The sequence below is a fragment of the Schistocerca americana genome, chromosome 8, assembly GCF_021461395.2.
Source record: "Schistocerca americana isolate TAMUIC-IGC-003095 chromosome 8, iqSchAmer2.1, whole genome shotgun sequence".
NCBI classification, from domain to species: domain Eukaryota; kingdom Metazoa; phylum Arthropoda; class Insecta; order Orthoptera; family Acrididae; genus Schistocerca; species Schistocerca americana.
Window position 1 is genome coordinate 515155163 of NC_060126.1, and position 15769 is coordinate 515170931.

The window sequence follows — 15769 nt, forward strand, 5'->3', positions numbered from 1 at the left end:
GAACATTTTAAGTTTATCTTTGTCGTTTTTAGTAAATAAATTGTAAAAAACTACTGCAGTGCACCTTGTGTTTTGCTTTTTTACTGTTTACCGGACTGACCCCTCTAACTTCAGTTATGTAGAAAATTTGTGGGATGGAGGAAAATACTAGTGTGTGTGTGTGTGTGTGTGTGTGTGTGTGTGTGTGTGTGTGTGTGTAAAAACACACATCGTGATTTTAGTTTGCAGGAAATTAAACTGCAAAACCCTTATTTCCAGTTTGAAACCTGCTAGTGTTGACTGTTCGTTGAACACTTTGAAGTTCAGCCACTCAGAAAAATTTGAGGCTTAGAAAACCAGCCATTTATGCCATTATTTAAAGCATTACTGGCACATATGTGTTTGATATATCCTAAAGAGCAAAACATTTAAAAAATACCGAGCTTCAATGTTTATTTTTCATATTTTGCTCTATTCTTAGATTATACAAATTTCAAAGTAATTAGGACATAGTATGACTGTCCATCCAAAAACAGGTGAGTTATTGAGCAATTGCAAAAATAATTCACTTTTGTAGGAAAAGTTTGAAGTATTCTGGCACACAGAGAGGTCTGTTGGAATCGGAGCAGTACTAGTTTGTTGCTTTCCTGTTTGTTCTGCCAGTATAGTGCCCATTTTCTCCAAACAAGTCTTGGAAACCTATGTTGAAACTAAATGTTTCTTTCAAAATTATTTTCGAAATTTGAGAACAGGAGGCAGCATGTGTCAAGGTACAATTTACGAGCGGTAGGTGGTTTCCAGTTGAGGTAATTGCTGCCTGAGCTATACTCTGGCACAGTCCATTGAACACAGTGGTTTGACCTGAGTTACCCTCAGGCTTGTCACCAAAGTGTTATTGAAGGTTTTTGCAACGCTTTCATAATTTACTGAACAACCTTACTCAGTTGCTTGAAGCTCCATTACAGAAGATTTGGATATGAGTCGCTGTTTCTTAAACACTTAAGTTTTGTCTGACCTAGCCTGAAAATCCAGTGTCATTTGATCAACATAAAGCTCTTATTTCAATGCATTGTATGGAGTCCATAATGAGCACTATACTGACCACAGTAATCTAGAGAACAAGCCATTAGCGATTATATGTATTAGTGATGGAAATAAACTTTGTTGTGTTTAAAGTGGAGGGGAAAAAATTGAGTCTTTCTGAAAATATGGTATCATATTTGCTCAAAATAATATCCATCCATTTATTTTGTTTAATTTTTCAGGGAGAAGTTTCCTACATCCGTGTGAAAGAAGATTATGGGGGTGGTGGCAGTGGAGGTCGTGGGAGTGTTGGAGGTGGGCGTTCTCGCTCTCGCAGCTATTCACCTCGCAGGCGCGGCTCACCCACTTACTCCCCTGTCAGGCGCAGCTTTTCTGATTCGCGTTCTCGCTCTCGGTCACGGTCCTACAACTGAGAGGTTAATATCATTTCTGTCCTAGACATTGTCATTTTTACCCTGCAGACTTTATGATGATGAGATTTTACAGACTTGATGGAGAGACTGCATAATGTGACTGTGTTTACCACCCTTCACCACTGCCTAATCCTCTCTGTATGACAACCACGTTAAGTTCATAAGATAATCAATGCTTATTATTTCTGTAACTTTTTATGCATGAATGAGAAGTGTGTAATTTTAATTTTTGCGCTTTCAATGTTGTGTGAATGGTAGATGGCACCAGTTTAGAAAGTATTAAATGAGTACTGAAGTGTATTATAAAAATATGTTTCTGCCAAACTTCAGAGGAATGAAAACTCAATAGTGTGACAGTACTACATGGTACAGAATTGTCTTCTTAACTAGAAATATCCAAATCATTTTTGTAATGATATGCATAGTTGTCAGACCCAATAAGATGCTTGTGTACAATAATTGCTAATTTGAAGTAGCCACACTCTTCATATAAGGCTGTGCAAAGCATTTCAGAGCATTTAGGACACAATAATGTTTATAGATATTGTAGTTCTATATACATGTGGAAGTTTCTTCTCAGAGTCTCTGTCAGGGAAATGTTGAAACTGAATAGGGTCATGAGGTGGTAATAGTCACACTTCCATGCATTCTTAAAAAGATCACTTTTGATTCAATCCAAATGTAGTTAATATTGCTGAGCTTTGGTGCTGTGTAACATGTATCAGGTAATTGAGAAAATGATCAAATTTTGGCTCCCAATGTCAGTAATATTAGGTCTGGTGGTATACAGAATGAGATATGAGAAGCAGAAAAAATCTGACACAGTTAAGGTTACAAGAACTTTTGTTATCTGCTTGACTTTATAAACAAGGGATTCATTTGTATTGTCATTTTTCTTGTGTACTGTTTCCTAATGCTGCACTCTTGAGCGAGTGCAGCAGATTTTACAAGTTTGATTCTTCAGACTGTATCATATAATAGTTGACCATTGCTATACATTTCACAATTCTGTCAATACTGCCCTTGGGTAGGTTTTCGCCCATTCTTGATGGGAATGGAATTGGCAGTATTTGGTGTCATTCCCCGAAATGAAAAATGCAGCTTGGTTTTGTAGATGTTGATGGATAAATTTGTCAATATGTTCTACTTTGAGCTCCCTTATTGGTGTGTCTTATTACATAAAAAGACTCTTAAACAAAAAAATGGCAGAACATTCAGGAGTAGATGAGTTTTAGAGTAATTACTGAAGGGGAGCCTTCTGCTTCTTCCATAACTTAAGATTAACTTTCTGTATAAGTAATATAATTCTTGACTTAAAACATTCTTGGAACTATTTCATTAAGTTGCCCCAAACTTGACGAAAATCAAACTTAACTGAATATAGTAACTTATAATTGCTGAATATTTACTGTAAATGTACATTATTTTTTCTGTTGGAAAACTAAACATATTTTGTAGCAGTGGGTAATTCCAAGGAATGTCAGTTTATTCGTTAAGTCAGGATCTTGCATAGTTACATTGAAGTATTTGTTCTTTTTTTCATGTTGTATTGTAATTTCATTGGAAGTAAATGTACAAATTTATTGTATGTCTTTAAAGTGCAACTATTATGAAGGTAGTGCTTTGTTGGAAAAAATGAGTAACAGCCACTAGTAAATTTAATTTCATAAGCTGCTTTTGGCATCACCTTCATAGAGTCTCACTTCAAAGATACTAAATGTTTTGGTGCCTTATATTGCATTAATTATGTTTTTTTCTCTTTTTCCCGTGCACATTGGATAGCAATTGTATTGGATGTATCAACAATTTGGAATACATACACAATAAAGGATTGAATCTGATTTCTAAAAAGTACATGGAGTCTGTTTTTGGATGAAGAGGACTAGTGTGGATTTCATGGATTGTCCTTGGATTCATGTGGTTGGATTGGAGGATTCTCATCTTGCAGTCTATTCCATCAGGAGCTCTTTCGATGCCTCTGTGCTAGTACTAGGATGTGGACTTTCTTAAACACCTGGATAAGCCATGAACGGAATAGATGTCATTGTGGAAATGATCATTAATTAGGTTTCAAGTGGAACTATTAACCCTACAAAATTCACTCTGGATCATTGAGGAAAGAGAATAAATGAACATATTTGTTCTCAGAACTATTCTCTTTAATGCATTAATGTCTGACAAACAGTGGCATCAATTTATGGACATCCAAAGATGATAACATATGGGTGGAATTCAGTGATCGTTAGGACACTTCCTATTCACCACTGGAAAAGAGGACAACAATCCTAAGTTATCATTGGATGAAATGATTCAGATTCATATGGATCTAACCCTGTTCTTGGATCAGCGTGGGAAAATATTCCAGGATTTTTCTCTGTTTGAGGATTCTGGGCTACTTTTCCAATGACGTTTAAGTCTTATAGAAGTGTGGATTCATATGGATCTCCTTGTTTATCAGGGAATATGACACGTGTCGCATGGTATGCTTGGATTTGTGGAATCTCTGCCCCTCAAGGAAGTAGCGGACAAGACATGGGACAATAGACTGAATTTGTTTGGACACTGGAGTGTGCTTGAATGGATACTTATAGGACTCATTACTACTTGGACACAAGTGATCTCATTTGCTCAACAGTATGGACACCTCCTCTTAATGTGTAGGACATGCATGTTTGGGATGCCTGCCATCTGTGATTTTTTTACACTTTGAATGATACGTTCTTGAATTTGAGAACAACGTTGGATCAGAAATCCCAGATTTCTGTAGCTTGAAAAACCACTAGGAGCATTCAAACTGCTTATGCATGCACATGTGGTAGGCAACTTGACTCAGTTGATGACACAGGAAATAACAGACTGGAGGGATTCCAGTCAATTGACTTTGGATTGAGGCAGTATGGACTGAGATACAGGTCAGGACAAATTTGCTGCATCTGCTGGAGACCCCACCTGTACTGTTACCCTGCTTCTGGGATGGAGATTCCACACTGGTATGTTAAACAGTATGGTATTTTGTGTGGCTTCTAATGTCTTAATTTTGCTTTGATAACTCACTAAGTTATGTGGTTTATTTCGTTTCCGCCCCCAGAATTTTTATTGTCATCTTAATTTGGTATTCCATATTTGTGTGTGTGTGTGTGTGTGTGTGTGTGTGTGTGTGTGTGTGTGTGTGTGTGTTTGGGTGGGGGTTTGTGCATTTGTAACTATGCATACGTATGGCATGCTTGAAACTTTACGCAGATATTTATTCGGTCTTAAGTTTCTCCTCTTCTTCCCTGCTTTGACAGGTAGTAAACAGAAATGCCAAAGAACGCGTCTTTATTCATATTTTAATATTCAACTATGAGTATCAAGGTATAGTTCAATGTAAGTATGCAGTTGTAGCATTTTGGCAAAGCAAGTTGCTTTATCCTTAAACATTGGTATAATTAATTGTGGCATCTGTGTTAGTAAGCTCTTAAGTTTGAGTATTTCATTGAAGCATGCAGTGGGAATGTTGTTTTGCAAGTGTTCAAGTACACAGTTATTTAATTGTGGTTGGTTATACTATACAATACAATTTGGGTGGGGGTGACTTATTGTGTGAAGTCCTTTATTTATAGCATTTTATAATGGGCTTTGCTCTCTCTCTCTCTCTCTCTCTCTCTCTCTCCCCCTCTCTCTCCACCTACACCTACCTCTACGTCTCTCTACTTCTAGTTCCTTTTAATACATTACATCACTATAACTTTTACAATATTGAAAATATGTTACACCATAGTGACAGCAACAAAAAGATGTAGTGTTACTAAGAGCAGTGGAATAGTGTTACTCCATAGGTAAGAGTTTCGGATTCAAATAGCGTTTCCCAAATGAACTTTGCAGAGGATAAAATGATCTTTCCACCTAGATTGTTTACTCTTGAAACAAATATTTTACCACAACCAGCTAGTTTCAGCCATACGGCTATCATAAGTGAAATCTATGGGACATGCAATGTATGCAGTGTGAAAATAATGTATATACGTAGATACACAAAATTATTAATATATACGGATATAATAGAGGGAAACATTCCATGTGGGAAAAATATATCTAAAAACAAAGGTGATGTGACTTACCAAACGAAAGTGCTGGCAGGTCGATAGACACACAAACAAACACAAACATACACAGAAATTTCAAGCTTTCACGACCAACGGTTGCTTCATCAGGAAAGAGGGAAGGAGAGGGAAAGACGAAAGGATGTGGGTTTTAAGGGAGAGGGTAAGAAGTCATTCCAATCCCGGGAGTGGAAAGACTTACCTTGGCGGGGAAAAGGGACAGGTATACACTCGCACACATACATACATACATACATACACACATAAGACACAAGCAGACATATGTCTTTACACATGTCTGCTTGTGCCTGTTATGTGTGTGTGTGTGTGTGTGTGTGTGTGTGTGTGTGTGTGTACCTGTCCCTTTTTCCCCTCAAGGTAAGTCTTTCCACTCCCGGGATTCGAATGACTCCTTACCCTCTCCCTTAAAACCCACATCCTTTAGTCTTTCCCTCTCCTTCCCCCTTTCCTCATGAAGCAACCATGGGTTGCAAAAGCTTGAAATTTGTGTGTGTTTGTGTTTGTTATTGTTTCTATCAACGTACCAACGCTTTCGTTTGGTAAGTTACACATTTAATTTAAGACACCAGTAGTTAATATGAAATCCTTACATAAACGATGTCTACCTGTACTGGTACCATATGCTGTGGTCAAACCTCTTTAACAGTAAGAATGGCCTGTAATTAAAATTCATTAAATTAAAGTAGGGGTTGTTCTTCTCCCTTATACCAGTCCCTACTATTGAATTGACTCAAATTTCAATGTGGGGTGATGGGCAGAGTTGTTGGCTTGGCCATTTTAAATGTGTGTTTTTTAATGATATGTGTTCTACAGCCAGTAACATTATTGTTGCACTGGAATGGTAGCGTAAAATAATTGTGTTTGGGCCAAAGTGATTTTTCCCACTCACTGCCAGCCAATTTTTTTTTTTACACTAGTTATAATGAAAAGAGACAATAAGAGCTTTGACAACAAACTGGGCTGGTAATTTTTTATAAGACTGCAAAATTCTTGATTTCTGCAGAACCCATGAAGAGGAAATTATGCCCTTAAAAATATTTAAAGTGAATGAAAAGTTATGGTCATGTAATATTGGCACATTTCGGTAGTATAACCGGGAATTACCAGGATCTGAGAAATGACATGGAAAGACCAGGCAAGACCAGGCCCCCTCTAACAAACCTCATTTATCCCTTTGACAAAAACATTTTTTCCAAAGTAACAATAGGCCCCCTTTAAGAAAAACAGGTAAGAAAATAGCAAGTTGACTTATCATGTTAAGTTTACACACTTGAAAACTGCTCAAAATGGTGAGTGATATAGTTATCCTTTTAATGACCTTGAACAAGACACAAGGTAAGACTTTAATAGTATTGGCTTTTAAAAAATTTAACCAAACCAAGAAAACAATTGAAACTGAGCTCTAGACAAATTTCTGCAAGCGAGCTCAAAACCCGAGACATTGGGCAGACCCCTAAAAGATAAATATTAAATAGTAAAAAAGATACCACAGTTCACCTGTATAGTTTATCCCGATGGTTTACACCAAATAATTTAGATTGAAATTTAGAACAAGGCTACAGCATGTATTACACAGAACCACAAAACTAAGAGGGAAAATTCCGTGTGCGAAGGCAATTAATCAGATGGTCTCCTGACCGACCGCAAAATTCCATTTACAGGCAAGTCAGATAACATAAGTTACTCAACTTAATCACAAACAGTCGGGACCTTTGGCTGCAAACAAATAACAATCTGTGCTAGGAAATGTTTGAGAGCTGTTCACATGGCCGTAAGCAAGCTGGGCTCACGTTACAAGGAGTCTCTGACATGGAACGCTCTCCCGATAACTTAGTTGGTGCTGTCAACAGTGAACACAAATGTCTCACTGAATCACACTACAACTGAAAATGATTGTTTAACCACGGTTGCACTTGTAGAACCTTCCAAATAAGGTCATATTCCCCAGGAAATAGCCTTGTTAAAAATGTAAGGTGTGAAGGAGAACTACTCAAAAGGACCTGTAAATTCTTCCAGGAAGGAATGTAAATAACAACTCACCACTAACTGGAGATCATAACACAATAAACTTGAAAGGCTGGATAATAGTAATAACAGAGCACACGAGCTTCTAGAACATAGTGAGAACAAAGATCAAAATTGTGAAACAGTTCGTTCTCTAAATTATGACAAATTTTTAGAGAGAACCATAGCCGGGAGATTAACACAGGTCATTTCAAAACACACAGAGCCAACAGGACAATAATTTTGTCCTAGAATCACATTGAGTCAACTAACAAAGGCATGCACAAAACCTCGTGGAAATATACACACAAACACGTGCTCAAACAGCTTGCGGAATGGGAAATCTGTGCACAGAGATGAACAATCAGGTACACATACCATAGGCAAACCAAATCTTTTGCCTTCTACGCAGTGCTAGCGAAGAAGAGTGAACGATGATCCAGAAAAGACGTCGTGCTGTTGACCCAGCTCCCATTCAGATGACATCTGGCAATTGTGAGTGATTTTCTGCACTTTCAATCGGCGATCCTCCATGACCATTTTGTGCACTTTTGCAATGATTTCTGGAGTAGTGACATATCTTGGCCGATCACTGTGCAGATCATCATCTTAGCTCTCCTGACCAAATTTAAAGTCATTTGTCTACTTGGCAACAGTTGAATATGAAGGAGCAGAGTCCCCCAGTGTATTCTGGAAATCGGCATGAATGTCCTTTGCTTTTATACCTTTCTTTATGAAGTACTTAATCATATCTCGACTCCTCCCCCCCCTCCCCAATATCTTCACAAATCACTACTTGGGAACAACAGAGCCCCATCACTGCCACAGCTCTCTTTTGAGAGCACTGATGTGGCTTGTGTTTACAGGTAACACTCCAATGAATGTCGGGTGAACAACTCGTTGCACTAGCGCTGACATCTTGTGAGGATTTTCGAACCACCCTCATATCTGAAGTTTCTGTCAACACTTACATTCGCTTTAACAAGTTTAGTGTGGCCTTTTTGTTTGATCATGAACAGGTTTCCCACATAACTATTTGCCTTTTTCTAAAGTAGACAACACATACTCACACAAGCAATCTCGCACACACAGGAGCACTGTCTCTGGCCACTGAGGCCGTACTGTCAGCAACTGCACATGATGGGGAAGCAGCCTAGGCAGAGGAGGTAAGGAGGAGGCTGGGGTGGGGAGGAAATTGGATAACAGATTAGGGGTGGGGTAAAATGTAGGGCATGGGAGTGTGCAGTGATGTGGTGGGCAGCTAGGTGCAGCCCTACCAGCTCAGCCCTGTTATCCCTCCCACTCATCTCCCTAACCTCCTCCCTACTCCCACCACCATGATTACTTCTCCTATTATGTGCAGTTGTTAGCAGTACGGACTTGGTGGCCAGACACAGTTGTCTTTTTTGTGTGTGTGTGTGTGTGTGTGTGTGTGTGTGTGTGTGTGTGTGTGTGTGTGTGTTCACTTTGGGAGGTTGTCTTTAGGCTGAAAGCTTTGTTGTGCCTATCTGTGACTCAGATCTCTCTCATATGTGGACTAGCGATGTATCCTTTTCATAATATTGTACACTGTAATTACACATGACTGAAAGCAACACAGCCTTTCTCTGTACAGAGAGATAATGACATCTATTAATGAGAGATCAACACCTTTTCAGAGCAACAATGATAATTTTTTTCCAATATGTCCATTCAAAACTTTTTTACAACATGAGGAAGTGGGGCGAGGCAGGGGGGGTGGTGGTGGTGGAATGGGGAATGTTGGGGGGTCATCATTAGCCTACAGGTCTGTTCAGAAGACGATGTGCAGTCGAAAGAACAAAAATGAAATGAAATTATCTTATTGCATTTTTTGGCCGGGAGACTCAGTGGAGGTTGTTCGTCCCCTAGTTTAAATCTCTTTGACGCATCTTCAGTGACTTGTGTGTCGATGATAATGAAAATGGGTAGGTAAAAAGTCTACTTACCAAGCGGCAGTGGGGAAAAACACATGAAAAGGTATTACACTTGGAAGCTTTTGGAGCCAGTGGCTCGTCCTTCTGGCTGAAGGGTTGAAGATGGATAAGGGCTGAAGGACAAGGACTGGTGAGGTTTAGGAAAAGGGGTGAACTTTGGAAAAGTCACCCAGAACCCTGCCAGACACGATGAGAGGGAAAGACTCTCCTGGACCTGGGGTTCTGGGCAACTTTTCTGAACTCTACCCCTTTTCCTAAATCTCACCCTTCTTCCTTCCCCGTCTGCCAGGAGTAGGAGCCACTGGCTCCAAAATCTTGCTAACTATGTTACATTTTATATGTGTGTTCTCCTGTCACCACTCGGTGAATAGACTGATTATCTATTCAGTTAAACTATATTTTCAAAAATTGATTATTTTTGATGATGATGAAATAACGGATAATGACACACCCAGTTCCGGAGTGGGAATCTAAGCCAGGTCCCCCGCATAGTGTTCAGCCGCACTGACCACTCACCAGTGGAGGCGGGCAAAATTAAACTGTTGGTATGTATCAATAAGGTCAGGCGCCTGTGGTTGTGTGCAGCTTGCGTAGTGGGAACACGACAGCAGCACCATGTGTAACACACTTTTAACATTGTATTTGCCCCCTCTTTTATTGTATTAATATTACTTTGAGAATGTTTCTCTTATCGCCTGTAATTATGTAGAATTACTGCATATTTCCAGTGTGACGCTTACTTTTCCTGTTTGATATGCCAAGATGTTTCTGCCTTGAGTCTATTAATAGGAGAAAAGCTGAGAGTAGTTAAGTTGTAGCTGCATGATAGTGTTTGAGGAGCTGCATATTCTGGGAAGTAATCGTGGTTCGCATCCCTCGAACCCCATTGAAAATTTGTGGGCCAAATAAAACATTCCACAACTCACACTGGCCAATACTGTCCCCTGGGCTTAATGATGGATACATAGGAGAGTCTCCAGAGGTTGAGTGCCCCCACAGCTCTTTGGACGGTACATAACTGACGCCAGTGGTAGGTGGAGCACGTACATGCTGACTGCCTGTTTGCTTCGCCGGATGAGGCAAGTAATTGGTGTTGATAGTGGGTGTAGCACATGCGAGCCTCATTCCTGATGTGAAACTTACCTTCACTCCCATTACTCCACTTTAGAATATTTGATACAGCTGTATGTTTGTTAATTGGAAATCTAAGTAAAATTGCTAAATATTTGTGAATTTGAAGGGAGCTCAAGCAAGTCAATTTGAACAGAAATGATGTTCTAATATGAGGGAGACAGAGAAAACATTTAATGCCGACTAGTATAAGAACAGGTAAACCCTAAAATAATAACCGGCTCCAAAGTGTAAAGTGTCAACTATCGAGTCATTGTAATCGGACTATGCTAGAGCACTGAGGTGCTCCAGTATGTCTTCAGGTTCAAGAAAACTGTACTTTTGGTCATTTTAATTACTTCTGGTATTTAGCAAAAATAAAAGAAAGTTTTAGTTTCAGGGCAACTGAATGGTGATTAGAAAACTGGACTAATGTTGGAGAGGCAGCATGGAAAGGGAAAAGAATAAATAATAATATATATATACAGTCAGGGCATATAAAAGGTGTTTTGTATGTTACCATTCTATGGGAGCATTCCATGCACTGTGCCCATTTTCTCTATCTTAGTCTTCAGTGAAATGACCATTGCAGAATATGCATAGTGTGCCCTCTTCAGATGGCTTCATTGAAATTTTTATCAGACTATGAGTGACTAGAAGATTGTTTTGTGTGATTTTCTCCTTTTTTTTCAGGAGTAAAACTCACTTCTGCTTCTTTTGGTTCCACTATAGCTCTCATCTTTTTCAATTGTTTCAAACGTTCCCTGTATGGGAACAATGTTGGCTACTCAAAAGATACAGAATATGCTGATTTTGGTAGCTGGCTGGATACCAGTTGGACTAACAGTTAGTCTGTTGTTAGTATTTTGAAGTCTTGGTATGTGCAAGGTCATCATCTCTAAGTATATGCTTGTTACATGGGAAGTGGTCTTTTATAGCAGTCTTCCATTGTTACTGCTCTCAGGTAGGTTGCTTCAAATAACATTGTAATGAAAAAGAGGTTACCACTTGATCTGAGTTATTTGGCCATCAGTTTTGTGTCTTGGGGGCAATGTGTGTTGAATGGTTTCATGAATTCCAAATGATGTAATAAATAGTGTATGTGGTCATGATTTTCTGATGCATTGTCTGGCACGTATAAGAATACCTGTGGTGTCGGATATTATGAAGGAGCAGTCTGGTATGAATGAAAAAGAACTTTGTGAAGAATATAATCATATGAATATTGTTGCAGCAGCTACTCAGCTATTTCACATATTGAGTTTCACAAGTTGAACAGCACATACCCTCAAAAACTTAGAATTCAACACTTTTAGGAGGAGGATTCTTGACGGTATCCAGCTCCATGTTGGTCTTTTTGTCACTGCTCTACGTTTCGTGCTGTGAGAACTGAGTTGTGATACCTTCCAACAGAGCTGAGCCCTTACTTTAAACAGAATCTAGCTTTCTCACATTAGCGCACGCACTCATAATAGGCACTTTCCCTCTGTATTCAGAACCATTTTCAGTAGTGATACATATTTCGGGTAAATTGAAAACAGTGTCAAATCCAAACAGTTATTTAATCTAATTTAATTCTAATTGCAGCAAGGCAAAGAGTAGTGCATTGTCGTCTGGCATATGTTATTTTATACCCATAGACCTCCAGCATTATTTAGTTCTATTTCCCTTCGAAAATCATGGAGGAAACACCCACACTATTCCATTTGAAAAACATATTCTCTGTGCTTGTCATGTCAATTGGAAGCTTGTGCTATTTGGCCCCACTTATCCCTTTTGAATCGTTAATTTTAGAATTTTAATAAATACTGTCAGATCAAATTTAAACATCTTGGTCACACCCTGAATTTAAGTGTTTCTGAATAAAGGGGCAGAAGAGTTGCTGTTGAGCAGGGCACTCAAATTTGAGTGTGTAATTTGATTAAAAAAAAGAAAAGTGTCACTACTACTTTCATTCATGCCAAAGGACTGAATAATTATTTGATAAGTTACTCTTTCCAACATTTGACAAGATTATGAAAAGGATAGGTTGCTACTCATCATATAATGGAAATGGTGATTCGCATATGGGCACAACAGAAAGACTGCTAAGTAAACTTGCAGCCAAATAGCCTTCTCCCGAATGAGTGTGTGCGCACATGGAAGATGCTTACCTGTGTGTGTGTGTGTGTGTGTGTGTGTGTGTGTGTGTGTGTGTGTGTAATTAATTAATTCAGAAGAAGGCTTTTTGGCTGAAAGCTTACATTTTTAGCAGTCCTTTTGTTGTGCCTGTCTGCAACTGAAGATTCCCACTACAAGGTGAGTAGCAATCTGTCTTTTTCATAGTATTGTCATACTCCATCCTCGTCCCCCCGACTTTTGGAATATGGGCTGTGTGAAAGATAACATTTTGATAGAAGTCTGATTGGTCTAAAATCAGTTACCTTATAAAACAAATGCCCTTAATATAACTCGGATGGATTTCGTTTAAAAATTTTGTTAGGTTTTTAGCAGGAACTAAAAACGTTCTCTTAGACTAGAAATAATATGCACCAGTGTTGTACTGACAAAGAGAAACTACCACAGAAAAGTCATTGTCACCTACCATGATGGGACACACACACACACACACACACACACACACACACACACACACACACACACACACACACACAATTATTGGCTATATTGTGGAAGCATACTCCAGTTGAACGAGGGATGACCAGGCACTTTGCCCGTCAATTGTTGGCACAGCAATGCTAACCTCCTTTGGACTACGTCCAGCATTGCTGGACGAGTTGCTACATATTTTGTGATCACTGCCAGTATTATCTATAGTATGCCTTGCTCATATAGTAAAATGTTGCTGCTATAACACATGAGCAAAAGTATTGCCACAAATTGTGATGTAGTAGCTGTACACACAGAGGATGCTGGTGAGGGACTTAGTCATTTTCCACATTAACAGTTGTTTAGTTGACTGTACATACTGATAAGAATGTGCAAAATTAGTTTCTGGTTTATAAGTAGCATTTACTTTCATGTAAGAAGTACACTGATGAGAACCCGCGCAAACATTTGTAGGTGAATAGTGTTGGTTTGTTACCAACTTTTCTTTTAATATTTACCATTAACATAAGTTTGCTGCAGCAGTATTCTTCATTTAAGAAGTTACTTTTCTTGTTTTTGTGTATCTGCATTTTCCCGGAATTTGGTTAGATAGACAGATAGGGGGGATGGGCAGAGAAATACAAATTTATCTGAAATATTTTGAAACAATCCTCAGTAGTTCTACATCTACATGGTTACCCTGCAATTTACACTTAAGCGCCGGACAGAGGGTTCATTGAACCATTTTCATACTACTACTCTACCATTCCACTCTCAAATGGCGCATGGGAAAAAGGAACACCTAAATCTTTCCGTTCGAGCTCTGATTTCTCTTATTTTATTTGTGCGATTTATCGTATACCCAAAATTTATCTGATTTCTTTTAGTACCCATGTGGATGACCTCGCACTTTTCTTTGTTTAGTGCCAATTGCCACTTTTCACACCATACAGGAATTCTGTCTAGATCATTTTGTAATTGGAATTGATCGTCTGATGATTTTGCTAGACGGTAAATTACAGTGCCATCTGCAAACAATCTAAGAAGGCTGCTCAGATTATCACCTAGGTCATTTATGTAAATCAGGAACAGCAAAGGGCCTAACGTGGAATGCCAGATATCACTTTTGTTCTACTTGATGATTTACCATCTATCACTACGATCTGTGACCTCTCTGAGAGGAAATCAGGAATCCAGTCTCACAACTGAGATGATACTCCATATGCACACAATTTAATAGTCGCTTGTGATGAATGGTATCAAAAGCCTTCTGAAAATCTAGGAATATGGAATCGATCTGAGATCCCTTGTCGACACTCATTATTTCATGATAATAAAGAGCTAGCTGTGTTGCACGAGAATGTTGTTTTCTGAATCCGTGTTGGTCAAAAGGCCCTTAATTAACATTTAAACTTTGACAGCAGAAGACCACTTATTTGCTGTTAACTATCGTAGTCCAGTTTTCTAATCACCATTCAGTTGCCCTGAAACTAAAACTTTCTTTTATTTTTGCTAAATACCAGAAGTAATTAAAATGACCAAAAGTACAGTTTTCTTGAACCTGAAGACATACTGGAGCACCTCAGTGCTCTAGCATAGTCCGATTACAATGACTCGATAGTTGACACTTTACACTTTGGAGCCGGTTTACTCCAGTCAGAACACACAAAGTTGTACCTGAACCGTTCGCTGCTTGCAAAACTACCACAGTAATTGGAATTCCAGTTCCTTGTCTGACTTTCTTTCTTGATGTGTTCGGATCCCAAATCATGGGGATGGACCCATGTGAGCACTCCGCCCCAACACACACACGCACACGCACACACTTGTGCGTGCGATATCAACAAAATGTACACAGATCAGACTAAGTGCTAACCAAATACTAATGGATCATTTTGCGCAAGATGTGATTCAGTGTCACATATACGTTTATTGTAATGTGGACATCGGCTTACATTAATAAGCTATGTACGATATTGCATGATCTGAATTTTTGACGGTAGCAATTCATTGTCGCAACTGGGGCACTAGAGCTATGTTTATAACAAATCTCAGGTTGAGCAGTGACGTAGCACAGTGGTTAGCGTGTAAGCCTGACATGCTTATTTCTAAATTTAATCAAGACTTCGATTATTATTTTTATGCACTTAATTGTTTTAAATTTGATTTTGTTTCTAATACTTTAGCATGTCATTTTCGTTATCGTACTGGCTTTCTTTGCTCTTAAAAACAAAGATGATGTGACTTACCAAACGAAAGCGCGGGCAGGTCGAAAGACACACAAACAAACACAAACATGCACACAAAATTCAAGCTTTCGCAACAAACTGTTGCCTCATCAGGAAAGAGGGAAGGAGAGGGAAAGACGAAAGGATGTGGGTTTTAAGGGAGAGGATAAGGAGTCATTCCAATCCCGGGAGCGGAAAGACTTACCTTAGGGGGAAAAAAGGACAGGTATACACTCGCGCGCGCGTTCCCCTCTCCTTCCCTCTTTCCTGATGAGGCAACAGTTTGTTGCGAAAGCTTGAATTTTGTGTGTGTGTCTATCGACCTGCCAGCGCTTTTGTTCGGT

At 39.0% G+C, this 15769-nt stretch overlaps 1 protein-coding gene across 1 annotated transcript in view; it reads left to right on the forward strand.

The window, feature by feature from the left end:
- Positions 1-3290, forward strand: part of LOC124625805 (serine/arginine-rich splicing factor 1A) — an 83691-nt gene extending 80401 nt beyond the window's left edge. The window contains exon 4 of the mRNA XM_047149268.1: positions 1245-3290. Coding sequence (XP_047005224.1) covers positions 1245-1436 — 192 coding nt within the window. The 3' untranslated portion in view covers positions 1437-3290. The remainder of the gene's footprint in view (positions 1-1244) is intronic.
- Positions 3291-15769: the final 12479 nt, after the last annotated feature.